This window comes from Perca fluviatilis, chromosome 15 (assembly GCF_010015445.1).
Source record: "Perca fluviatilis chromosome 15, GENO_Pfluv_1.0, whole genome shotgun sequence".
Lineage (NCBI taxonomy): Eukaryota > Metazoa > Chordata > Actinopteri > Perciformes > Percidae > Perca > Perca fluviatilis.
The window spans coordinates 28,516,580-28,543,321 of NC_053126.1; the positions used below are offsets into that span (position 1 = coordinate 28,516,580).

At 42.4% G+C, this 26,742-nt stretch overlaps 2 protein-coding genes across 5 annotated transcripts; both read right to left on the reverse strand.

Moving 5' to 3' along the window:
* Positions 1–2,065: 2,065 nt before the first annotated feature.
* Positions 2,066–15,938, reverse strand: gps1 (G protein pathway suppressor 1). Of its 4 annotated transcripts, none has more exons than XM_039824502.1 (14): positions 15,786–15,938; positions 12,287–12,379; positions 10,875–11,056; positions 10,256–10,420; positions 9,285–9,420; positions 7,891–7,968; positions 7,569–7,629; positions 6,609–6,694; positions 5,731–5,825; positions 5,528–5,633; positions 5,292–5,372; positions 4,822–4,959; positions 4,555–4,719; positions 2,066–2,469 (listed from the first exon to the last, which is right to left on the reverse strand). In XM_039824502.1, exons 1-14 carry the CDS (start codon positions 15,816–15,818, stop codon positions 2,395–2,397), a joined length of 1,494 nt encoding a protein of 497 aa, XP_039680436.1. In that variant the 5' UTR covers positions 15,819–15,938; the 3' UTR covers positions 2,066–2,394. The 4 variants fall into 4 exon arrangements, with proteins under 4 accessions (XP_039680436.1, XP_039680435.1, XP_039680439.1 ...); XM_039824501.1 differs by having other exon boundaries at positions 6,600–6,694; XM_039824505.1 differs by having other exon boundaries at positions 4,585–4,719; positions 15,786–15,937.
* A 1,172-nt stretch (positions 15,939–17,110) lies between these two features.
* On the reverse strand, positions 17,111–26,238 carry LOC120574257 (fructose-bisphosphate aldolase A-like). Its single transcript, XM_039824506.1, has 8 exons — positions 26,086–26,238; positions 23,355–23,471; positions 21,700–21,966; positions 21,290–21,450; positions 20,209–20,292; positions 18,541–18,715; positions 18,260–18,459; positions 17,111–17,687 (listed from the first exon to the last, which is right to left on the reverse strand). The coding sequence occupies exons 2-8, from the start codon at positions 23,464–23,466 to the stop codon at positions 17,592–17,594; spliced, it is 1,095 nt and encodes a 364-aa protein (XP_039680440.1). The 5' UTR covers positions 23,467–23,471; positions 26,086–26,238; the 3' UTR covers positions 17,111–17,591.
* Positions 26,239–26,742: the final 504 nt, after the last annotated feature.

Sequence of the window (26,742 nt, forward strand, 5' to 3'; positions counted from 1 at the left end):
CATATATACATACATATACATACATACATATACATATATATACATATACATATATACATATACATATACATATACATATATATACATATACACATATATACACATACATACATATATGGCAAATATAAATAATGCAACATTTTTGATTTATTAAAATTCTGTGATACCAAGATAGAATTTTGATGTAGTCTCCATGATGCAAGGAATGAGGAATTAAATGAATGAATTAAAGCTTTGGAAAAGAAGGGTGCAGTAGTGAAGTTTATCTGAATAATAAGCATATACTTGTACATGCAATGAGTAAAGAAAAAGATGCTCTGCTCAAAACGCAAGCCTCGGATGGCAAGAAAGTAAAACCTCATGTACCGGGTTCAATTGCTAATCAATCAATCAATCAAATTTGTCACATGAAATCCTACTAGGTACAATTCCAGTGAAATGTTTCCCCATCAGCTCCTTCAACTTGTGCATGATTCATCATACAGCAGGATGTGGCCGTCAGATTCAGCACACAGAAGCAGAGTCAGCTGGTAGAACAGCACCAGCACTCCAGGATCCAGCCAAGTCTCTGGGAAAGAACCCCCACAGCTCGGGACGTCCCGCTGGAAACCCGCGCAGGCCCAGAATTCGCCCAGATCACCGTCCCACGGCTCACGCCGGCAAGCAGGACGCCCCGGCAGAGAAGTGGCAGTCAGTGTTCAACTCCTCCACGCTCGCCTCGGGGGCCCCCTCTGACGGAGAGATGGAGATGGACGCAGACATGGGGTCGACCGGCCAGGCTAGCAGAGTCAGCAGGAGACTGCTGAGTTGATCGACTCAAAGTTACGAAAATGGCCGCAGAGATGTTCTTGCTAGTGTGGAATAAAAATGAATATGCTCTTTCCAGTTCACTGATGAAGAGCTTTAAAATAAACAGACAACAATTTTTTTTATCTTAGACGTTTGGTAGAACTGAAGAAAATTTGGTTACTTTATATGCTGTGGAATTACAAAATATTGGAAACACCGGATAGAGATAATAGGCCTAAAAGGTAGGCATGGGGCTACTATAGAGTCCACAAATCTGGAAGGTAAAGGAAGAAATTATCTTTTCAAGACTAACTTTGGTATATACGTCTTGGAAAGCTAATGCAACACTATGAACAAAAAAGAAATTAATAAATGTGAGATTCGTAACTGCTAAATCAAGTTGGGCAAGTATTGTTAGGATGTAAAAAGCATGTGAAAAGAGAGGGATATTAAGGCTAGGATAATAGAAACAGGCAGGACCGGAGTATGAAAGGGTTCTTAAGGGATAGAGGATACATCGAGTGGCGTTATTTCAATCTCTTTAAGGCGCTGACACACCAACCCGATTAGCGGCCGTCGGACAGTCTGGCGAGGTCGCTGACTCGAGTCTGTTCGGTGTGTTCCGTGCTGTCGTCAGTCGGAGGAGCCATCGGCGTTCATTTTGACTTGTTGAATCGGCCAGTGGGCAGTCGGACTCAATGAACAATCTGATTGGTGGAGTGCTAGCCCTTGACTAGCGAAGCAGTGCACGAGAAATCCGGAGCTGACAACGCCGGTATCTTCTTATTAATAGCCATCGTTATCTTCTCCCGTTCGGCGAGTAATGACAACAACGATCCTTCTTGTCTACTATCGACGCTCTCTGATGAAAACAATGACTGACGAGAGCGTGCCCTGTGTTTACTAGGTCTAGAGAGATGTTCCGTCATTTCCGGTTTTCATTTTTTTTGGGCGACAATACAGATTAGCGCCGCCTGCTGTTATGGAGCCGTATTACGTCTCGCGCAGAACGTACGCTCAAGTCGGCTTCGGACAGTCGGCAGCCGGGTTGGTGTGTCAGAGCCTTGAGATGCAGTGACATCTAACACCACAGGTGCAGTAGTGGCGCGCTGCAGTGGGATTTAACAGGATGTAACCTGCAGCTGAAAGGGGCCGACAGAGCAACAGCCCCTTTAGTTAAAGCTCACAGACACAGTTGTACACAATAGGCATCCTATCCATTGTTCCAGCTATTGGTTGACAACAGAGCTAATGCATAAAAACAAACCAGTGAGTGTATGTTTTAGTAGGTGTTTTTATTTTAAAACCTTGTTTCTGTTAATAAGGCCCCCACATATCATGTGTAAGCAGAGCAAAGTGCATCTCCTACCAGTAACACACACCTTTAAGTGCTCAGCTTTTATCAAAACACATTTTCTTCTTGTCCAAATCTCCAGATGATCACGACTAACGGGAGCTTTCCTACACCCCACGAGGGGGACAACAGAGATCATTCCAGAATAGCAGAGTCTTTACAGGGTGGGGTGGGGCTGCAGGGTGGGGCTGCAGGTTCCTGTTGATTGAAGGGTTGGGGTTTAGCAGAGAGTCAGCATGCAGACTTCCTCCTCACATGTTGGTGCTCATCCTGGTCTGGCTGTTGGCTGGTGTCAGCTCCCCCTGGCTGCCTTCTCTGGGTGGAGACTGAGCAGTGGACACAACACAGTGAGGCTCTGGTACAGTACACGCCCTTTGCTCTTTAATGTCAGTGGTGTGTCCTAGGCCGGTGACAATTATTACATAATTGTCTAATTGTCAATGTTTTGACATAATTGCGGTTTCTTTGTTCAACCCCAGTGAATTGCTTACGCTCTTGACTGTTGATGGCAATTGTTGATTTTGTTTAGATGTGCCAAATTGTAATTATATAAGTAATTATTGGTCTGACTGTTGAGCTAAAGCTGTTAGTTGTTGGCACTTGACCCTATACATGTTCATAGCAACAAAAATGACGTTTGAATATTCATTTTTTTTTAAATGCAGAGGTTCAAATGTGTTTGAAGTAATGCTGTCAAAATTGATGCCATGACGAGTTAACGTCAACAGACTGCTGTAACTGTTCTATTATTTGCCTTTAACCACTTAGTCATTATAGCCACATTACTGATGATTATCACAAATCTCATTGTGTAAATATTTTGTGAAAGCACAAATAGTCGACACTACAATATCGTTGCGGTATCGATATTGACGTATTTGGTCAAAAATATCGTGATATTTGATTTTCTCCATATCGCCCAGCTCTACTCTCTTACTTCATTTACCGTTTGTTTGAATTTATTTTTTGTATCACCCTGTTCTGATCTCACTAAGTAGAAGGGGATGTTTTTGTGAGCCTTTATTTTCACACATGAGGTTGACGTGTACAGTGTGCCTGTTACTGTAGAGCACGAGCTCCATAGTGTAGTGCTGAGCTGCTGTGTAGTTAACCTCTCCAGGTGTAGAGTGGGACACTACATTGTGTTAATATGAATATTACAGAGTAATGTTCCATTCAGGTCAGTGTGCTCATATGTTGCTGCGTGATGGGCTGGAGTTTGCCATATTATGCTTTCAGCAGGTTAGGATAGGAGCACTTTAAACTTGTTCTAACTTTACAAGTGCAGTCAGAACAGATAAAAATGTGCAATTCACAAGTTGACTATGGACAATCATGCAATTAATTGCGATTAAATAGTTTAATCGATTGACAGCCTTAATTTAAATATCTATTTTTGCACATATTGACCGTAAGAGGGCAAACTAATACAATGGGAGACATAACTACTTATGTAGGGATATTTATTTCACCATAAACGTGTATTTTAAAAGATCTACATATCTCTAGATATATATAGATAATATAGACTAGATATCGTCTTGGATTTTGGATATCATAATATGATATTAATGTTGTCTTTTGAACTAAACGTACCAGACTCTTCTAGCTGTTCTATTATTATTATTATTATTATTTACCCACTTAGTCTTTATATCCATATTAATGGTGAATATCTAAAATTTGTGAAAGCACCAACAGTCAACCCTATAATATCGTTGCAATATTGATGTCGAGGTATTTGGTCATGAATATTGTGATATCTGATTTTCTCCATATCGCCCAGCTCTAATACCTACACATTACAAAATAAAATAATGTCCTATATAACATAAAACCTGATTTAAACACCGTAGACTCTCTCTGGAGAGTGCAGGAGGCCGGACATAATGGGATTACACCGCGATATCACATATCTGGTAGGGAATTTGGTCTTTAACCAATGAGTCTTGCCGTTCCTAGAATCTGTCTGGCATTTTCGTTGACAACCCTACTGTGTGTATGATGTTTACCCCTGATTTTAAAGTTATAGTAGTAGCTATTACAAACATACCAATATATTTATAGAATTTTTTTGAATACTTATTATTATTTGGTGGATAGCTAACACTTACTACTAATATACTTAGTAACATACTATTAATATATTTTAACATAACTCCTGCTAAGATGAATACATTCAGTAGAAGCTGTGATGAAGGGTGAAAGATTTCTTTGGTTACACTTTACTTGAAGGTATCTACATAAGAGTGACATGACACTGTCATGAACGTGTCATAAACATTATAAACAAGTCATATACGTTTATGACATAACGCTTCTGTCCACAAGTGTCATTCGGTTTTCGTCATAACAAGATATGGTTAGGGTTCATGTGTCATGACACTGTCATGTCACTCTTATGTAGATACCTTCAAGTAAAGTGTTACCACTTCTTCTACCTTGACGTGGATCTGATTGCGCAGCACAGCGGCTCGGAGGATCATGGCTTTGGCTCGTCTCTGGAACTCTTTGCCCATGTGGAGTGACTTCTCAAACGTGGTGCTCCTCTGGTCCACTTCCCTCGCATACAGAATCTGTCCAAATTTCAATTTCAAATGAGAAATTACGCATTTCAACATTTCCCCAATTTTCCCTGTGTGTGTGTGTGTGTGTGTGTCTGTGTCTTTGTGTTGCACCTTGCTATGGGAGTCGATGCGAGCGTTGATGAGCCCCTCCAGTATGAGTTGGGTGAGCTCGTCTTCCAGAGCTGCTACTGTGGTGTTGAAGGCCTGAGCCATCTTGGTCATGTCTGCCGACACGTAGGGGCTGAAATACTGAACACAACATGTTTTTATTAAGTAGAAAGCAGTTTGGATCAACAGAAGCTAGGCAAAAATCGGTATATAATCAAAGAGATGGAGAGAAGACCACAAAGAGATGGAGAGAAGACCACAAACAGCCATTTAATGGCTGGACTGGCTTTCAAAACAAAGAACAGGGAAGCTCAGACTACAACACACACACAGAGGGAATGGGACTTCATTGTTTCACTTTTCATCGATACACAACTTTTCCACCTCACCCAAGCATAAAAACGTTGGCAATATTTGTTTCTGGAATTTTGCTAAAATGGGGTGGATGGAGAGGCCCTGAGTATATGTCTCACCTGAATGAGGGCTCTGTTCCTGATCTGGCTGTACAATGTCTTGACGTGCGGGGCCAGGTACATGTCCAACAGGAGGTTATCCTGCAGGAAACACCAAAGTCACTCATCCAAACACATCAACTCAAAATGATCACATACATGTTGCCATGCCACATACTCCCATAACCTCTGTACGGTCTCAAACTGCTAAGGTTGAATATTCATCATAACTACTATTAGCGTGTGTCTGCTCTAACCTTCATTTCATCCAGCAGCTTGAGACAAGACGCGTACTTGGACTCGTAGAACTTGAAGATGATGTCACGGATCTGAGGTTCCAGCTCTAGAAATAACTTAAAGGAGCTGAGGAGAGAAAAAAAAAAGAAGATCATTACAATAGATTCTATTCATTAAATGTACCAAGATATTTCTCAGTTACCATTGGCTGAACTCCTCCTACCTGCTGGAGATGACGTTACGTTGGAGCTCCTGTCTGTCGAACGTGGCCAAAGCACACAAGCCTCCATACACAGCTACGTTACTGGGTGACAGGAGCTGCGGGGGGGACACACAGCCACAGACACACATTACTCAGCAGCTTTGCGTTAGTGATGGGGATTTCAAACTTCAGCCCGAGTCTGTGTGAGGCGGCAGTCTGAGTTAGATCAATCTAATTGCAGGTATTTTCCCTGCCGTTATAAGGTTTAGGTGAATCACCTGAGCCATTTTAGGCAGCACCTAAGCCGAATAATTGGAACTAAAAGAGTTTTCTCAGACCTAATGATTGTAGTTGGACTTCTTTAGCAAGTTTTGTCTTTATGCTTTTTGAGTGTTATTCATTTATGATCTGCTCTAAGCTTTTCCAACGTTTTACAGATATGGAAATAAAAACAGTCCAAAACTACCACAAAGGGACACAAACCGACGACAAAGAGACGCCAAATGTATGGGGGGGAAATTGCTTTTCTTAAATTGAAAAAAGTAACATTTTCTTGAGGAAGGACGCCTAACCCCCCCCCCCGCCAAATACAAACACCTGAGTCTTCCTCAAAGCTAGGGAAAACACTGTAATTGGTACTTTTCAAAGTATATTTAGTAAACAATCTGCAGGGCAATTGTTTTCCTTGCTGAGCTGCAGGAATCGTAACATTAACAGCAACTTTGGGCAATGCCCACTTGACTTGGCTTACAGAGACTGCTGAGCATCACATCAGCTTCAGTTGAACTGTGGAATGCGTTTTTACACAAATCAGTGGACTTTGTCCCCCCCCACCACTGATCTTTGTGATCCCATGATCAAAGTGTAGTAACAAGGCACTATTGGCTTACATCACTCACCTCTGGACAGTCACAGTGGTCAAAAGAAGCCTGCAGGAAGCACTTGGCAGCGGGTTTATATTTCCGAGAGGCCAGCTCTGCCAGGCCTGAAACACCAACACACAAGGTAAGACAACTACTATAGCCTCCAAACAAGATGGCTAATTGCTCTCTATAGAGAGAGCAATGAGTTCTCATTTTGGCAGCAGTTCATACAAGAACTCAGTTATCCACACTTGGACAAGACGTTGTTAGCAGACAGCTACTAATAAAGGTGCCGAGACACCAAGGAATGAGCGCCCATCCAGCTCCGTCACCACCCGATTCCTTTTTTGGTAACTATTGGAATATCTATTCCTGCTCATTACGTCCACAAGCAAACATACGAGATATACAACTTCTCGTATAGGTGTATTTATTTCAACATAAACATGTATTTTTAAAGATCTACATAGCTACACATTACAAAATACAATAAAATGATGTCCTTTACCATGAAACGTAAAAGACCGTAGACCTCTCTTCCTCTCTCTCTCTCTGCACTGTGGTTGGTGCTAGACTGACAAGAGCCCTGCAGCAAGCTAGCTTGCTAGCCAACTAGCCGTCCACTAAATAAGTAAAATGTAACAACTTTATGTTTCACTAACACACTCTTGTCACAGCGTAGAATAGCACATTTCTATCAACACATAAGTGACAACTTTGCTCAGCTTTTTTTCCTGTTACCAGTGTAGCATGAAGGCTTGTTGGGTGGTCTAGCTAACACGCCACGTACGGGGTACTTGGTCGCTGGCTGTAGCCTCTGCGGTGTGTTCAAGTGCAACTTATTGGCCAAGACAAAGGAGACGTGAGGCGAGGCCAGTCGGCCTTCGTCGCCACTAGTTCTCGGCCGTCTGCTTGGCGCGTCAGCACCTTTGAGCTGATCGTCCAAACCCAACTTGAGTTGACCTCATCATAAACAAAAGCATAAAGCCGTCTTACCTGCAGCACACTTTAATTTGGTGAGGACTGATTGATTTTGGCTATCTCGCTCTCCTCTTTGCTAAACGAAAAGAAACAGAAACATAGTTAGTAAAAACCTTTGAAAAACAAAAAGGGAAGGCTGGCAATCAAACTCTACCTTGCTTTTAAAAAATGGGTGCATGAATTAGTTTTCTGTCTCGTTGTGAAATACTTACAGTCTGACTGTTATTGGTAATAATACCCGTTCCTCAAAATGAATGTTTGTGTGATTTAAAAGTGTGACATGTTAACACAGTCCAGCAGTGGAGGATGAGCTGTGCTGCGTGAGGGCGGCGCTCACCTCTGCTATCTCTGGCGTGGATTCTGCTTTGTTGACGTAGCTCAGTACATGGGACCAGTTCTGGAGGTAAACACTAACCTGTGGGCACAGACCAGAGGATTTTACTCCTTCATGCAGCATACTTTGTTTCGTCGAATAGTTCGAAACCCCTCCCAGTGGTTCCTACCCCACGCTGCTTTCCTGTTGCGTGGCACAAAGTGTTAAAAACATCTGTTCTACTTGAAAAGATTAATCAAGTTTAAGGTTAGGGCTGCACGATTATGGCCAAAATGATAATCACGATTATTTTGATCAATATTGAGATCACGATTAATTATCACGATTATTTGTTGATTTTAGCCAAAACTAAATTTTATTGTCACATAATTATATAATTATAACTGCTTTTACATCCATATTGTGCTACATTCCTACTAATACATCCATATTGTGCTACATTCCTCCTTTATTGAAGGATACTGTGAAGGAGAATGCCATTTCAGCTGTTGTGCGACCGCTTTCCACACATGCAGGTTTGCCGTGAAAGATACAGGCAACGCAATTTTCTGTTCACGTTAACGGCGCATGTGGTGCCTGGTATCTACCGGACGAAATAGCTACACGGATTTCTGTGGCTCATTACACTGCCACTTACATGTCTGCGTTGTGCTCTGATGCTCCGAAACCCACGTTAGAGGCAACATAAACATCGCTGAATGTCACGCTAGTAAACACTAATAACACGTTACACAGCAGGTAACGTTAGCCTACCGTTAGCCACAGTAGTAACTGGATTAAACACGGCTAAAATGCTGACTGCTAAACAGTGTAGTGTGTCTGTATTTCACTGTAGGTTTCCAACAGCGGGACGTCCAACAGTCTGCTGCTAAAGCTATGAGCTAAAAGACACAAACTAGCACTATGGTCACTGCTGTTGTCTGAAAAACAACACAGACGGGCAAAACGTTGCGTTTACTGGTAAACTGGTAAACATTGTGACCGGCTTATGATGACCGACTGCTACCTGTTGTGGGATATTCCTCACGTTACTCTGTCCTCTGTGACATCTAGAAGCTGCGCGGTGCAGGCAGGGACATGTGATCAGACAGTGGTTTATGGAGCGCTAGATTGGCTTTGCAAAAACTGTTCTATGAACGGAATGACGCATTTTAAATATCGCTCGATCACGCAAATTTGATCGTGGGAAGCCAAAATCGTGATCGTGATTAAAATTCGATTAATTGTGCAGCCCTATTTAAGGTGCTTAATACTTCTAACTTATGAGATCCACAAAGGAATATAGTCATATACAAATTAAACCAGTGCAGCACAGCAAGCATCCATTAATCCAAACCCACTCGTTGGTTCCCTCCATATGACATGTATGCAAAAGCAAAACTGTACCAAGACTGTACCTTGATGACATTCAGACACATGTTGATGACATGCTTAGCACTGGTGCAGTAGTCTCTGGCTCGGGAGTAGCACTTGAGGGCATTACTGAGGTCCCCACAGTCCAGGTAATGATCCCCCAGGTCATCATGGCCTCTCCTGGAGGGGGGCGGGGGGAGGGGAGACACACAACAGGAGGCAGGTGAGAGGGAGATACAGAGCTGGTAGATGTAGGGAAAGGAAAGACTGACCGGTAACCAGCCAGGCTGTCAGAGCTATTTCTAATGACTAAGCTGGCGAAACCATCTGTCTTTGCTGGTGGTTTTAAGGCCCAGGTACTACTTTATAGCTGCTGCTGCTGCTGCTATTCTGCACCCACACAGTGACTGTGTGGTGTTGAAATGGGAACTTGTTGTATATTTAACCCAATCTCCACCTAACTCTTCAATTCTTGGTCACTTTCATAAATTAATTCCATTTTCAACTTCTCTTAAACATTAAATTCATAAAAAGTGGAGACTTTGACCAATTCTCTGGGTTTTGTGCGAGAGCATTGATGCCAATAACAACATTCAACCACCAAGATAATACTTGTTGCTGGTAAAAAGGAGATTACAAAAAAAATGGCGTAATCAGGGGGCAACCACACTTGTAGACTGGTTCAATGTGATGCATGACATTTTTGCCATGGATAAATGAACATTTGCTCTCCGACTTAAGACGGACGTATTTGGAATATGTTTGAAAGGATGAATTGATTTTATTAGCCCACATAGATCAGATTTTAGGCAATAATGGAACATTTAGTGTAACATATCCCACACTGTTTCTCTTGCTGTCTTTTTTTCTTCTTTGTATGATTAACTTAACCTGTATTGTTTTAATTGTTTAAAAACAATATAAATGGCTACAAAAAGTGTACAATGTATGACACTCTGTACATGTTGACTTGATAGTTCAATAAAAAAAATTAAAAAAAAGTGGGCCATTGTACCGGATGCTTTCTTTAATGGAGTTTCCCTTGTAGTTCTTGAGATCAGTATCCAGTTTCTCCAGTTTGAGCAGAGCCTTTTTCCTGGTGGACTCGGCCCAGGCAGAGTCCAGGGGAGGAGGAACAACCCCACCTTCAGGTACTGTGTCGGGCACACCCTGCACTTCCCTACACACACACACACACACACACACACACACACACACACACACACACACACACACACACACACACACACACACACACACACACACACACACACACACACACACACACACACACACACACACACACACACACATTAGATGTGGACAGAATTAGTCACAAGAGTGAAAAGGTAACGTATTTGCCATCAGATTGTGGTGCAGTACACTGTGGCCACCCCAGTATACAGTTCTACCTTTTTCATGATTTAACTGGTTTTAATAGATGTATCTATTTTATCTATTTTATTTATCTATGCAGTGCCAACTTTGAACAATCAGGACTAGGAGTTGTGTAGTACCTCTTTGGTAAGAGTACACCGTCGAGCTTGCTAACATGATCGCTTTTCAAGTAAGTATCGCACTCTTTCAAAAGAGGCTCTCTCTAAAGCAGCAAGGGGATCATGGGAGTAGAATACCGTGTGGCCTCTGTGAGTTTGCGGTGGATCTCTTCGTAAGTGTCGACGTTAAAGGTCCTCTGGACAAAGGTGAGGGCCATCTTCAGAGCTTCCACTCGCAGCTGAGGGCAATGCTCGGCGATGAACTGAAGCCTCTCGATGCGCATCAATCCACTGTAGCTGGTGGCATACTGCTCCAGGTCCTGCACACAGGGAGGGACAGGGGGAAACAAAGTCACAACCGCTCCTCTGAAATGTTCAGGCGACATTAGAATTCGATCATCTTGTTAGATTAAAGTGATGTCCCTGTATTTGAAAATATTTGGGTTCGGTGGTTAGAGTTTTCTTTGTATAGAACTTACCTAACATTCTGAGAAATATATTATTTCCGACCAGTTACAGTAGTCGAGCTAACCAGCAGAGCAGCTCCCTCATGTCTCACCTGAAAGTATCGTCATGCTTTTAATGCCTTTGTTCACAGCAGTACAGGAGGCTGTACTAGTGGCTGGTTCAAAAGTATTCTAGCAGAATTAGCTAGCAGACTTAGCTAGCAGTCAGCGCTGGAGCTCAAGAGCGTCGGAGCAGCGAACAGGGCAGCTTTTTGTCACGCTGCTCTGCATCGCCCTGCTCTCGGTTTCCATCAGTTCCAGTTGCAGATAGGTCATTTTGACACAAGGCTGTTTGTAAAGTTTACATTCTGCCATAACTCTGTGTACAATAACGCAGCGGAAAAAGAGGTGCATTGATTCAACTGACAATCATCTACGTTTAGGGGGCAGTCCCCTAGATCCTAGTAACGCCTGGAATACAAAAAACAGGGATTACCTTAACTCCCACAGGGGTAGGCATGGGCCGGTTACCGGTTTCAAGGTATACCGCGGTTTGAAAAAGTCACTGTTTCAAAACCACAAAAAAAATTCCGTCATACGTCCTGCAACGCCCTGCTACGTCCTGCAGTGCCCTGCTAAGCCATGAACTACTACAACTACTATTTCTAGTCATAGTTCCATTATCTTTATTGTGACTATAATTGTCACTGTTCATCACACCCCCCACCAGCACCGTCAGACACCGCCCACCAAGAGCCTGGGTCTGTCCCAGGTTTCTCCCTAAAAAGGAAGTTTTTCCTCGCCACTGTCGCACTGAATGCTTGCTCTTGGGGGAATTACTGGAATTGTTGGGTCTTGTAAATTATAGAGTTTGGTCTAGACCTACTCTGTTTTTTCACCCAGACATTTCTAAACAATACATTTTAAGCTGTAATTTCAGTACCGTGACAGTTTTGCTGAAGGTTATCATACCGTCAGAATCTCATACCGGCCCATGACTGCACACGCAAATAATTACTGTCATTGGACAAACCGTTACACCGAATGCCAGCATCAAGGGTTAGTGATAGGGTAAGTGTGTTTATTTGAAAGTGAGGTCAGTACCAGCGTTGGGTTCTCCACTATGTAATTGGTGTCCGGGGCATTCTGCTGGTCCTCCTGGGGGTCTGCATCTATCTGCATGGGCTCCACAGACCCCTGAGAGAAACACACCAGGCACAGAGGTTAGCAGGAATCCCAATGCAATACATGATCCACATGATAGCCCAATAACCTCTAGATAATACTAGAACTGTAAGAACTATTTTCATATATGTGTTAAGCATTGAGAGGAACATGACTAGGGATGGGCATCGTTTGGATTTTAATGATTCTGATTCCAATTCCGATTCTTCCTTTCGATTCCGGTTCTTATCGATTCTCGATTCTGATTCTGTGAGTGGTGGAGTTGAAACGGGTTAGATGCTTGTTTCACAAATAAGAGGAAAGTTTTATTTTGATTCATAGGTGGGTTGCAGTTTTACAGCTTTTACAATGCAAAATAAAGCCACACTAGAGCTCCGCTTACTGTGCTGCACGGCTGCAACACAACAAGCGCCTGGCTTCTACGGAAACCAAAACTTGCGCATATTAAATTTGGAACCTATGATCAGATTTGAAACCAAAATCCTCCAAACGACTCCAAACGATTCCAATAAATAAACGATTCCGATGGAATCGTAATTTTTGAAACAATTCCGATTAGGAATCGGTTCTCGATGCCCAACCCTAAACATGACTAGAATCAGTTTTCCAATGATCAAACCCTCTCTGGCAACTGTGATGCTGGAAGATACTTTAGATTCAAGACTGTCAACCAGTGAACCAGAACAACCACAACAAACTGTGTGCTGCAGCCTGTTTCAATACACTGGGTCGTAGCTTGTGTCAAATAAAGAATACCACGTGACTGATTCCTTCATCTGGGTGCCTTTATATACATAAACATTAACTACCCTGGACTGGACTGATTGACACTGTTTGACTCCCTTACTGGCTATATTAGCCATCTGCCCATTTTGCTAGCTTGCTTGTATGGTCAATACACCACGCTGTCTTTTTGTCTGTATGTACAGTTTTCAACTTTAACTTAAAAACTTTTCTTAAAGTTTTTTTACTAGTGTCTATGAATAGTTAAGTAAAGATTCTATTTTTGATATATTGTGTAGCCTGTTGTAATTGAATAGATATAGAATTTGCACTGGCAATGTACTTGCACTGACACTCTTTTGCACTATGATACCATTGCACCTTTCAGCATTTTTTCCACACCGTTCCTTTAAACATGCTACATCCTAACTTTACTGTAAGGGCACACTATTGAGATATTCTTTTGTATTTTTGTAGTATCTATGTGTGCGTGGATGTCATATGTCTGTGTGCCTATGTGTAGGTATGATGTGTATAAGCTATTGAACACCTTCATTTCCTTCGGGATAAATAAAGTATCTTCTATCTCTATCTATCTATGATGTCCGAAGCTTCAACCGCCACTGGTACTAACCAGTAGGGCTGGGACCATATGCCTCTGTCCCGATTCAATTCTTTTATGATACATAGGAGCCAATTGGATTTGTATTGCAATTTCCATTTGATGTGATTCTAGAAATACTGTGATTCGATAGTATTGAGATTATCTTTTCCTTCTTTAACAAAATCAAATTGAGACTATGTACCATGAGGCATTTCTGAAAACTGATAGTTAAAAAAAAAAAAAATGCATGTTACATGTCAGTCTGACATTTATTGACTTTGTAAAGAACAATAACATGGATTTTCTGCTTTCGCTCCGTTTTGCTGGAAACAGATATGCGGTACCGTAGAAACAGAAAATATTTAGGTAAAAAAAAATTGGTTTAAAAAAATTATTCTAGGGAAAATAATTCTAAAAATTATCAAAAAATTTTCCCCCAGATTCCCTCCACCCCCACACACACACTCTTACTGACCAAAGCGCTTCATTCAGTATGACAGTTTAGCAGCTAAACTGTTACTATGCTAAACAGAAAGGAGAGAAAAATGGTGATACACTAGAGAGACATCGTCATAAGTATGAGAACATTTTCACCTGATGCCAAGCAATAATGTAATAATAGTAATAGGCTAATTCAAATAATATCGCAACACATTGAGAAGGAAGTTTTTCCTCACCACTCGATGTTTCTGTCTAAAGGAAGGTTTTTCTCACCACTGTTGCACTAAGAGCTTGCTCGTGGGAAATTGTTGGGTCTTTGTAAAGTATAGGGTATGGTGTAGACCTACTCTATCTGTAAAGTGTCTTGAGATAACTTGTTATGATTTGATACTATAAATAAAATTGAATTGTGACTCAAATGAGCATAAAGTTGAAATGCATGAGCCCACAGGGACACTGGGACTAAATTACACCAAAAAGGTACATTCATATTTCATGTCAGCAAGTATTTTATATTATTGTCTAGGCTTTTTGTACAGTGCATTTATCAATGATTTTACACATTAGTTGCACAATACAGTCTATATTTAATGAAGCCCTTCTAAACAAAAGTATTGCAGATTTAATAACACGCAGGATTCTTAGACCTTTATTGCACACATAATGTATGAGACTAGAACTATTCCAATCAGAGGGCTGTTGTCGTGCTGCTGTCTGTTGTACAAACTGCCAGATGGCCTTGTTCTGGCGGTGTGTTTAAAATTCAAATCTTTTTCGGCAAAACAGAAAGAGAGCCCCAAGCTTCATAACTCCTTGTCCGCCCATCCATAACATCTCGGACATACTTTAAAAGGCTTGTACATTTGGTAATGCTAGCTACTATTTAGAGCTAGCTAATGTGACAAACTGCTAATAACAGGAAGTTGGCTTGGCAATGCTAGCTAGCTTCCGTTAGCTACAGGCTAAAATGATAAACACAAATTGTTCTTCCGTCAAGGTTATGTTTTTGCTTCGCTGAATAATCAAACCGAAGATGTCCTTACACCAGTAACAGCTAGCTATATTAACTAGTTAGCGTCATGTGTTGTATAGCTAACATTTGCTGATATCGTCGCTTATTATAAGCCAATGGAGGCCTTCAGTCCGTTGTTAGCCTGTAACTTAGTTCCATACTCGAAGAAAACTATCTTTCAGTTTCAAATGGTTTAGCTAGTGGCAAATATACGCGAATCTAAAACGTTTTGTAAAGCAGTAATTATTCCTTATTTATTCCCTAAGGTGTACTGTAGCTAAGTTAGAAAGGACAATAACGTTAATGTTAGCTACCTACCTTTAGCAAAATAAATATGCCAACTAATTTTAAGACGTATTAACGTTCATTCTTAAAGTTTGTTCGAATCAAACAACATAATGCATCGTAGAACATTCACACGCATGATCTAACATAACGAACAAATGATACAGTTCTTGCGTGGTCTTGAATTATGATCTTTAAATGAACCATAAACTGAACCGTAGCTAACGTTAAGGGTCTAACGTTATAGGTTAACCCAGCTAGCTAACTGCTAGCTAGGGTTACACCACTGGTAACGTGAATGAAGACACATCATGTTTCCAGCAACATTGGCTGGTTGTAAAGTTAAGACTTACCTGAAAGTTAAACACTTGCACAGGCAAAGGCATCTTATTTTACTCTTGACTTCTGCGTCGCTATTGTTAGGGAGGGGGGGGGAATATACTATGATGTTGATGTGCGACTGCACTGGTGGGTTGATCGTTTTGCGATTTGTCTTGCTACGGCTCGCGGGAAGGCTCAGTTTGACATCTTCTTCATTGTTTAATGGCGGGCTTCAAACCAGCGTTAAAGTTCCATGCCGCCATCTACTGTACTGTACCGGACTGTGCACTTCATTAAGAGTTTATAATCTGGATCGTAGACCTGTTTCCGTCGGGCTGCTGTGTCCCTTTATAACAGGGGGGTCAAACTCATTTTCACTAAGGGCCACAGAGGAAAAAGAGAATCACACCAAGGGCCAGACATGTAGAGTTTATTGACGTGCTTTTGGTACTGCATTTCGCTTTTTTTTTTTACATTTTGGTAGTTTTTTTCCTCATTTTTGTTCCTACTTTTTTGTGGCTTTCTCAGACATTTCTCACCATTTTGTAAATTTGTTGCTTTTTCCGACATTTTTGTACACTTTTTGTTGACATGAAGCCCTGCAAAAGTGTTCCTTAGCCATCATAGAATTTAGCAAATCAAGCAAAACAATGATAGGCTACCTTTTTTTTAACAACAACCTATTTCACAGTCTGAATATAAAAACTCTCTGCTTCTTCTGGGGGAATTACTGAGTCTCAGAGTCGGCAAATCTGCCAAATTCTGCTTTGAATGTCAGGTAATTGCAGTTTCAAAAACACTTTCCTGTGTTTTTGGTTTGGCGCACAACTAGGCGGGCCAAAATTATTGTGAACCCAAATTTGATATACAGGCCGGATCTAAATCTGCAAGGGGCCGGATTTGGCCCGCGGGCCTTTAGTTTGACACATGTGCTTTATAATGTCATCCGACACATCGTTGAGACTGCAGTTGATTGGAAGGAAACTGTTATTTTTGGAAATTTGTTTGAGATTGTTAAAAATGTATTTTTGTGATAATCCAAAGTGTAACAAATCTATAGTCGAAAGAACACACAGTTTATGGTTTCAGTGGTATTTCTGAATTCTTTCCTCAGCAGTTTGTGTATGCTGAAGTGTAAAAGCTAAAAAGAAAAAGAAAAAAGCTGAAAGCAATTTCCAGCAAAGGGTCAGGACGGAGCTGCACAGTCTCAGTTTATTGTGTGTGTGGACTTGAGGTAAAGGATCAGAATGCAGTATGTCACCACTGTCCCCTTAGTACGTTAGGCATTCAGAATTATGTGTGAAAAATATTATTGAAGTCAATAAATGTAAACTGATAAATAAAACACAGGACAGCATTGGTTGTGGAATATTTTAATTTGAATCTCTTTCCAGTGTATACACTGACACTATAAAGTCACCCTGCAGCAGTTGGTTCAGTTAAAATAGAGAAGGCACAGAACCGCTGAGACAATGTTGGAACTACAAACTGAGGACGACTGTGTAGGGGAACTCTTCTCTTTCACTCTGTGGGGTTTTAAGTGCTCAAAAACAAAATAAAGTGACACGGCACTCTTAAATCAGGCAGTAACACTGACGTTAACAAGTTTTAAAGTCAAACTCAAAGGGAGGATGGAGCTGGAGTATTATACTGGGCTTATGGGTGCTGTAGTCTTCTTTTTCAAATCCTAATGCTTTTCTATCCAGAAACTCATGAGGCTCTCATCACGAATGGAATGAAGTGAAAAGGTTGGTCAATGTGTGTGATTTAGGACAGTACAGCCCGTCTTCCAGCTGGATGTGGGTGAAGTGAGTGGAGCGGGGGCAGCCTGGCTGACCTTAGTATGCGTGGTCAGCCACAAACAGAGACTCCTGAGCTGAGGCTCCCCTCTCTCCAGACGACACGTACTTCCCCAGAGCTGCCTTGCTGTTATCCTGTGGACAAACAGAAAGATTTATCATCTGTAAAATAATACATTTCCATTACTCGGTTAGAACTAGTGACTGCTGACGTTCTCCCTTTCCAGCAGCAGGTTAAAGGATGTCTTTTGTGTGAATAATATTGAGTTTTCTTCCATTTGTATGGCAGTCGGAATAACAGACAAAAAGGAAAAATTATAAACACACACACACAATGTGTACATATGCACATACATACCAGCACAAATATGGCTTCTCTTATACTGTATGTGTATATATTCTTAAATGCATTACATGAGTAAGAATATTAAGAAAGAAAGATAATAACGAAGAACATATAAATACAATTGTATGAGAAAAAAGGGGAGGGGTGTGGGGGGTGAAATGTTAGGAGCAATTTGTGTATTGTACCAATACATATTTTGTACACACAGCACCAGTCGAAGAACAATTTTATACCTAGCAGTGCATATTTCTCCGAATGTATTGCCCTCCCCCCCAAAAACATGTCCGGAGGGGGATCCCTAAACTACAACTGCTACTCTCTACTCTGTCTTTCCAGCTTCTCCCCGCCCCCCCCTCCTCACCAGGGCTCTCCTGACATACTCCTCCTGGCAGGCCTTGCCGTTCTCCTTCTTGCCCCCCCAGGCCTTGAGTGCTGAGGCCTGCAGGGCCCGGCCGTAGGAGAAGGTGAGGGCCCAGGGCCGGTGCAGGGCGCACTGGTTGATGGCGTTCAGGTTGGCGGTGGCCTCGGCCTCACTCTGCCCGCCTGACAGGAAGGTCACACCTGGAGGGGAGGGAGGGGGGGACAGAATCAGGTATACTTGTTTGTTCAGCCATGTGTGCAGATATCTAAACGTTATCTCACCTGGCACGGCAGGGGGCACAGTGCGGCGCAGGGCGCTGACAGTTGCCATGGCGATCTCTTGAGCGCTGTACTTTCTAGGGCAGGAGTGTCCAGCGGTCACCATGTTGGGTTTGAGCAGCGTGCCCTCCAGGTAGACGTGGTGGTCAGACAGGGCCTTGTAGACCGCTGCCAGCACCTGAAAGACAACGAGACAAAGAGCAACGCTGGGTCCCCTGGTTCCAATGAACACAGGCTGACTGCTGTGGGTTGGTAAAGTCACTGAGAACAGGTCAGGTCTCTTTGGTGCCCCTGAATGGTAGTATAAAAACAGACAGCAGTGTGCTTCACTACCTGTCCCTCCCACCCTATGGAAATAGGGTTTGTTTGTTTGTAGAACTGCACCTGTGATGTCGCATTCACGTAAACACAAGCAGCTGGCGTGGCTAAAAAAGATGGACGGGTGGCGATGCTGGTTGGTCGGTGCACCACTTTGGTCCAGACACAAATATCTCAACAACTGTCGGATTGTTATGAAATTAGAGCCCGACCGATGAAGGATTTTTAAGGCCGATATCGATGCAAATATTTGGTGATTTAAAAATCCGATATATCGGCCGATATATATTTAAAAAAGATAATCCCGAAACACGTAATAAAAAATAAACAGATTTCCCTGACATTAGTTATTTGTAGTTGTTTATGAGTCCTCACTAAAATAATGCAGTTTAAAAATAAATGTGTTTGTTTTATTGTCACAACAGAAAAGAGGAACATCAAAATATATTAAAGTTCTGATGACTAAAATTTATAAAAATACAAACTTAAGATATGAAACTTAAAGTCCTTTGAACAAAAACACAATAAAAAAAAAGAAAAAAAAAAGTGTTATCAATAGGGATGTTGTAGAGCGCCCTCTGGTGGACAAACTATGCAACGCCAACACTCAGAACATGGTTAAAGGGCGTTTCATCCGTTTTTATTTAATTTTTTAAATATTCATTCTTCGGCCATTATAAATGCCGATACCGATAGTTTGGAAAATGCCTAATATCGGCCTGCCGATATATCAGTCGGGCTCTATATGAAATATTGTACAGACATTCATGGTCTCCAGAGGTTGAGTCTTACCAACTTTCGTTTGCCTTTAAGCGCCACAGTGGGTTTGACATTTGTACTTTAGAGGGAAATATCGCAGTAACTATCGGGGAGATTTCCATCAAATTTGGTTCAGTCAGGCACCCCTCAGGATGAATCCTAATAACTTTGGTGAATGATGTACCTCTGTGTTTGATGGACCTCCTGGAAGTTAAGAATAAAGGTCCACTGCTATTTCTACTTTTTATATGGAAAACTACCGAAGCAGCTGCTTCATATCTGGTTCTGTACTCAAACTACAGGGAATGTGCTGAGGTGTGAGGCTGCTGTAACAGTAAACACCAGGACACCCACTGTTACCTCCAGCTGGTAACACCAGAAGAACATGGCCGTGATCAGACACGATCAAAACAACTCCAATCAAAATGAAAATATGCACCACGCGTTACCACATTGCTGCGCACCTTTTTTCTGCTGAGGGCATGCTAAATTCAGAGCGATGTTGACATTTTTCCTGCATTAGTAAGAGCCCTCATATCAGAGGTGAGCCACAACGACTAATATCTGTTGTTATTTCCCCCTCCCCTCACTCACCTTCTCAGTCACATACTGGCAGCGCTGCAGGTCGTGGTCACCGTCTGGGAGGATCTCGGGCTCCACGATGGGCACGATGCCATGCTGCAACATAGCAACAAGCGTCATGACAACAGCCAATAGCACTTCCTCTCTGGGGGTTGTGACTTGTGTACCAACTGTTACACATTTAGTTAGAAGGGAACCGGATGGGCCCACTGTGTGCTAAGTTGTGTTACATCACTGCACTAAGGCAACAGGGTTCTTTAACTGAGCTGTATGTCCTGGATTGTAAGTGTGTGTGTGTGTGTGTGTGTCTATTCTTTTAATTCAATTAATTCAATTCAAAGGGGCTCTACTGGCATGGCAGTTACAATACAAAATGTTGCCAAAGCATCATTAAAACTCAGCTTACATCCGGTCATTTGTTTGGACTGAGTACAACATAAAAGAGTGTGATTGGCGTGCAAAAAAGAACACACACACACACACACACACACACACACACACACACAGTATGACTCGTTGATTTCTTGTAGTCAGGACGTAGAAAACAGCCTGTTGTGAGTACCTGCCCTGCATATCAAGCTGTCGGGTTGGTTGCCAAAACAAAAGCCAAACAGTTCAAGTTCTTCCCTGCGGGTGAGTAAGAATGTGTGTGTGTGTGTGTGTGTGTGTGTGTGTGTGTGTGTGTGTGTGTGTGTGTGTGTGTGTGTGTGTGTGTGTGTGTGTGTGTGTGTGTGTGGGGCCAAAAACCAGGAATACAGTATACATGTGGGGTCCGGACTGCTTTGTTTGGCCAAAATACTGGACTCCACAAGTTTAAAGGGCTGTTTGAGGGTTAAGACTTGGTTTTAGGATTAGGGTTAGAATTAGGTTATGGTTAGGGTGAGGGTAAGGATTAAGGTTAGGCATTTAGTTGTGATGGTTAAGGTTAGGGTAAAGGGCTAGGGAATGCATTATGTCAATGACGGGTCCCCACAAAGATAGTGAAACGCACTATGTGTGTGTGTGTGTGTGTGTGTGTGTGTGTGTGTGTGTGTGTGTGTGTGTGTGTGTGTGTGTGTGTGTGTGCGTTCGTTAGTGTGTGTGTGTCTCTAACCATCTGGCAGATGCTGGCGTAGCGAGCCAGGACATTGGCGTTCTCCATGATGGCCAGCTCTGACGGCGTGGTGTCGGTGATCTTCAGCACACATCGCCACTTGGCGAAGTCAGCGCCGTCCTTCTTGTATTGAGCACAGCGCTCGTAGAGCCCGTCCAGACCTGACAGAGACAAAGGCACAGACGCTTTGGTTTGAGCCACGAAAGAAGGCGTGGAAGCAGAGGCCAGAATAGGAGTCTTTCCTACTTCAACAGAAATACTCTCATTCTTGTACTGTCTTTGTACCTGCATGCAGTTTAGCTCAATCACTATATATTAGCAATGTCTTTCCAGAGTAGAAATAGAGTCAGAGGGACAGTTTTACAGCTTTATTGGTACCAAAGTTTCAACAGCAGCGTTGCCCCGTGTACCTTGAGTGGTTGTCTCTCCGTTGGTGCCGGCCAGGGGAACCACGCCCTTGTCCACCTTGATGCCCACCACCATGCCCCTCTCTTTGACCAGCTGGGCGAAGGGCTTGCCGTCGTCCGTCTTCTGATAGAGCGTCTCGTGGAAGAAGATGACGCCGCCGATGCAGGCGTTGACCTGGTCGTCGGCGGTGAAGAGGAGCTGGCGGTAAAGCCGCCGGTTCTCCTCCGTGTTCTCAGTGTTGATGCCCTGGAAGCGCTTGGCCATGCTGCCTGGAGGAGACAGACAAGGTGCACAGAGGTTTTTTTTTCTGTGGCATTAAAGGTATTTTGTCCATAACCCATATACTGCATGCGTCTAAGATAATCTAATAGTCTTAAAGAATAACTACCGGGTTTTTCAACCTGGACCCTATTTTCCTATGTTTTTGTATGTAAGTGACTGATGGGAACAACCATCTTTGAAACTGGTCCAGTATTAAGAGAGATCGCTGCAGTCGGCAGCCACAGACCGGGCTGCAATGTAACTCTATGGGGCAAATGTGCATTGTCAATTTGGTCCACTAAAAAAATGCTGTTTTGCTGAAAGGCTCAGATTATTAATATAAGTGTCTATCAACATTATGGGAAGGATCCCTACAGAGAGAGACCTTTTTAAAAGCTCTTTGAGACCTTTCTGTTTAACCAGAAACGGCTCTGAGCTTAACCTACTAGACTCCACCAGACTCCATTTAAAAAAGCAATACTTTTAGCGCGTATAGAGCAAACGTATTTTCAAAAGTAAATTGCTAAACTATGTGTTTATTTCAACCCAAACTAGAGTTGTGATGGTTGTAAAAGTGGAAAGACGACCCAAAACGGCTTTTCATTGTTTTTATTTTGTTTCTGTCGACTTTGAATGAAGTGTATTTTACGATGCTAAAAAAATCACTGTTTATTTACATGGAGTCTGGCGGCATTAGCTTTATGTTTAAAAAAAGGATCTTACTCTTCAACAGAAAGGTGGACCTCCTTAGAAAACCTTTCCATAATGTTGTCAGGCACTTAGAATATTAAGCTGAGCCTGTCAGCGGCAAGACAAGCGCTTCTGTGAACTTAAAGAGAAGCTGCACAATTGCCCTGTTAACCTGCAGCGATCTCGCTTAATACTGGACCAGTGTCAAAGATGGCTGTTCCCATCAGTCACTTAGACACAGAAACACAGGGAAATAGGCTGAAAGAAACGGTAGTTACCCTTTAAATCTGGTTATGAAATAATTGTGACTAAGATATGTAGTGAGTGGGATATGTTTGTAAAAAGACACTCGTGTGCTCTCTGGTGAACTAAATGACCTCCTCACACATATTTTGGGCACTTCTGTATGACTTTCTTTTGATGCCAGTATTGTTTTCTACATGGAACGCGATACATTTGACATGATTAACAGTCAGGTTCTAGTATAAAAGTGTATGTTAATGAGTATAAAAATAGAAGACAGTATACACTGTATGTGCTTTGTTTTTATATTTTCAGCAGATTACTGTCATCTGAGCAATTCAAGTGATTTTATAAACAACCTTATGGCTTAACTTATACTTCTAAGATGTTTGAATGTGAGTCCTGTGTCACTGATCTGGACTGTCATGTGGTTAACAGGACGAGTGTGATCCTGTAGCCGTACCTGTGGATTCATCCGCTGCCAGGATGCCTTTTCCAGCAGCTACGATCCTCTGAGCGATGCCACTGAGCTCCTTCTTCTGCTCAGTACTCAGGAAGGGATAGGCGTGAGTCATGGTGACTGGGAGGGAGACCAGAAGAGAAACAGAGAGAGAGAGAGAGAGACCAATATTGACTTATTTCTCCATAACTCCAGATATCGGTCGGAAACACAAGCAGATTGTGCAGTCTTACAAAATCCAACCACAATATGTCTACACTATATTCTCCACATGTGAAAAGGAAATGTGAAGAAACCCAGAACTGCTGTATGTCCCAACGTTTTCTCTGCAAGGTCTAAAAGCTATTTACTAAGAGTGTTCTCTACTCCATGAGGACTCCAATTCTAGTGAGGAAAATAGTTGAACTGCTCTATTCCTTAATTCATACATACAGCATATTTCTTTATTTTTCTGTGTTTTTGTTTTTGGACTTTACAGTTACACTCTTGTTTTATTCATGGGTATCTTATATTTCAAACGATACAAAATGACAGAAATGCAGCCCCTGCACACATTCTATGTTAATTCCTACATACACATAAAATAATAGGCTAATAACAATAATATTAATAAAAAATGCAATAAAGAAAAATATTTATTGTTCTAGGATGGAAATGATTGTTAAATGAACCAAAATTAGATTAAAGAAAGTCTTAAAACTGAAAACAGATTTGTGTCTTTTCTTCTTTCCTCCTATTGATCACCTAACCAGCCGTAACTGGTGGCCCTCAAAGGGCCCGGCTCCTAGGTTGGCAACCCTTTAGTCTCGCAAGTCCAGCGAAGATTAGCGAATGTCCATAATAAATAGTGACCATTTCCATTACATGTCATTTAGCTGACGCTTTTATCCAAAGCGACTTACAATTAAGTGCGTTCAACCTTGAAGGTGCAAACTCCAGACAACAAATAGTAAGTGCAAGTACATTAGCTCTAAATAGGTAATGCTACAAAGGGCCATATCAAAGTGCAGTATCAAGATATATATATATTAGGGCTTTGACTCCGAACTTCGTTATTCGAATATAATGATATTCGAACGAATATTAGCCAGCCCTTAATATTCGAACCTGTTATGGGCATTATTTTTTTGTAAATGCGTTTGCTTGTAAACGTTGTTTTCAGTTCAGATTCCGAGGCTTTTTCACGCATTTCAAAATGTAACTACACGTCGCGGCGACGCACGTCTCTCGGCCGTGGCTCGGTAGCGGTGCATTCCCCCCTAATTCTCAAAGAAGGCAGGCTGGCCCAGGACCAGGCCAGCTCAGCGGCGTCTTTCTCCCGTCGCGTGCCGCTGTCTCTCCTACCTACACCGGCGCCGCACCCTGTCCCTTCTCCCCTTTCTACCTGCCTGCTCAGTGCTGCTGCGCATGAGGAGGGAGCACAGAGGGGGCTGCTCCTCAGTCACACAACAGAAGAGAAAGGACTGTTTTGGGGCTACAGGAGAGAAATACATTGCGTGCTCGCTGGACAATACTGGCGACTCTTTTTTATTTTACAGAAAGTCGCTGTCTTTTCTACAGAAAGTCGCCAGATTTGTCGCTAGTCGCTTTTGTGAAAAAAAGTTGCTAAGTTGGCAACATTTTTTTTTTTTTTAGACTGAAGGCATTTAATGGTCAAAATATTATTAATAAATATTCGAATATATTCGAATATTAATATAAAAACGAACTTCGAATATGATTTTTGGGCAAAAGTCAAAGCCCTAATATATATATATATATATATATATATATATATATTTTTTTTTTTTTTTTTTTTTTTTTAAACCCCTTCCTCACAGCCCGCCCTCTGACATCACAGCCCACCCGGTGACTCCCACGACATCACAGCCCAGCCTCTGACCTCACATTCCCCCTCCTGACATCACAGATGCCTCTGACCTCCCAGCCCGCCCTCTGACATCACAGCCCACCTCTGACCTCACAGCCCACCTTTCTGACATCACAGCCCGCCCTCTGACCTCACATTCCGCTCTGACATCACAGACCGCCTTTGACCCCCCAGCCCGCCCTCTGACATCACAGCCCGCCTCTGACGTCACAGTCCGCCTCTGACTACTGTCTGTCACACAGTTACACAGACACCGCAGGATTTTGGCTGCTGCTTTTAGGAATTCTAACCCAACTATATTTTACTTAGAAGGCTACTATAGGGCTACAGTAAAGCCTACCACCGTAGTAACCGGGTGGTGATGGCGCAGTGGATATGACACATCCCTTTGGTGTGGGAGACCCGGGTACGATTCTGACTGCCATACATCAACCAACGTGTCCCTAAGCAAGACACTTAACCCCTAGTTGCTCCAATTGTAAGACGCTTTGGATAAAAGCGACAGCTGAATGACGTGTAATGTAATGTAGTAATACAACGTAGCAGCCAGTTTCTCCTGACGGCACTTCCGCGTCCTCGCCGAGCCGTGTGAAGGACACGGGATTGTGCTGAGAGTTCCTCCAGGAAACTTTTTGGAAAAAACGACTTCATTTTTATTGAAGCTACTTTATTGTGCCAAAGAACATATATAGCCTAGCTAAAGAACAGCGATGTTACAAAGTGCTCGAACAAAAAAAAAAATGCAATAGCCTAATAAAGCCGTGCCACACTAGACTAATTAAGTCTATTTGAAGAGAATAGGAGCAAAATGTCATCTTCTTATCTAATGTTTTTAAATAGTTGGATGGGGAAACTCAAACTCACCAGATAGTTGCGTCGCGGAGTGTCAGACGAAGGACAGGGTTAGTAGACAGGCAGGGAGCGGAGAGATGCAGGAAGCTGCTGCTGCTGGCGATGGAGAGGGGCTTGTCCAATCAGAGCTCAGCTTGTGTCGTCGGCTCTGACGGGTTAAACAGTGATGTTGAAACGCTGGGCGTTTGTAAACCCCCGCTGTTGTCTTACAGGCAGACATAGGCAAACATCCTGCTTCTTGTTGCGTCACACACATTCCAGAGATCCCTCTCAAATTTAAGCAGGTTTCAGATTTGGATCTTTTGTGCCAGTCAGCAAAGTGCCAAAGCCCAAATCCATGTTTCAGATCTTCAAATTAAAAGCAATGGGGACGGTTCCAGACACTGTGATTCAAGAGCAGCTCGGCTTGGTTTTTGTCCGTATTCGCTTAGAGAAATCCAGATTGTATGAAGCCAAATTTGACAGTTTGGGGTTTTAAATTTAAACTGATAAATGGCTGAGCATTGAGAAACCACTGAAACAGCCAATAAACACTGCCAAGGCAACCAGATGTAGAAATGAGGTCAGATGTTCTCAGCTGTTGTTGCCTTTTGAGGGGAAGCTTTCTAACGTTGTGCTACATCACCTCCAAGTAAGAAAAAAGTGTCCCACACTCTGCCTCCATATGCA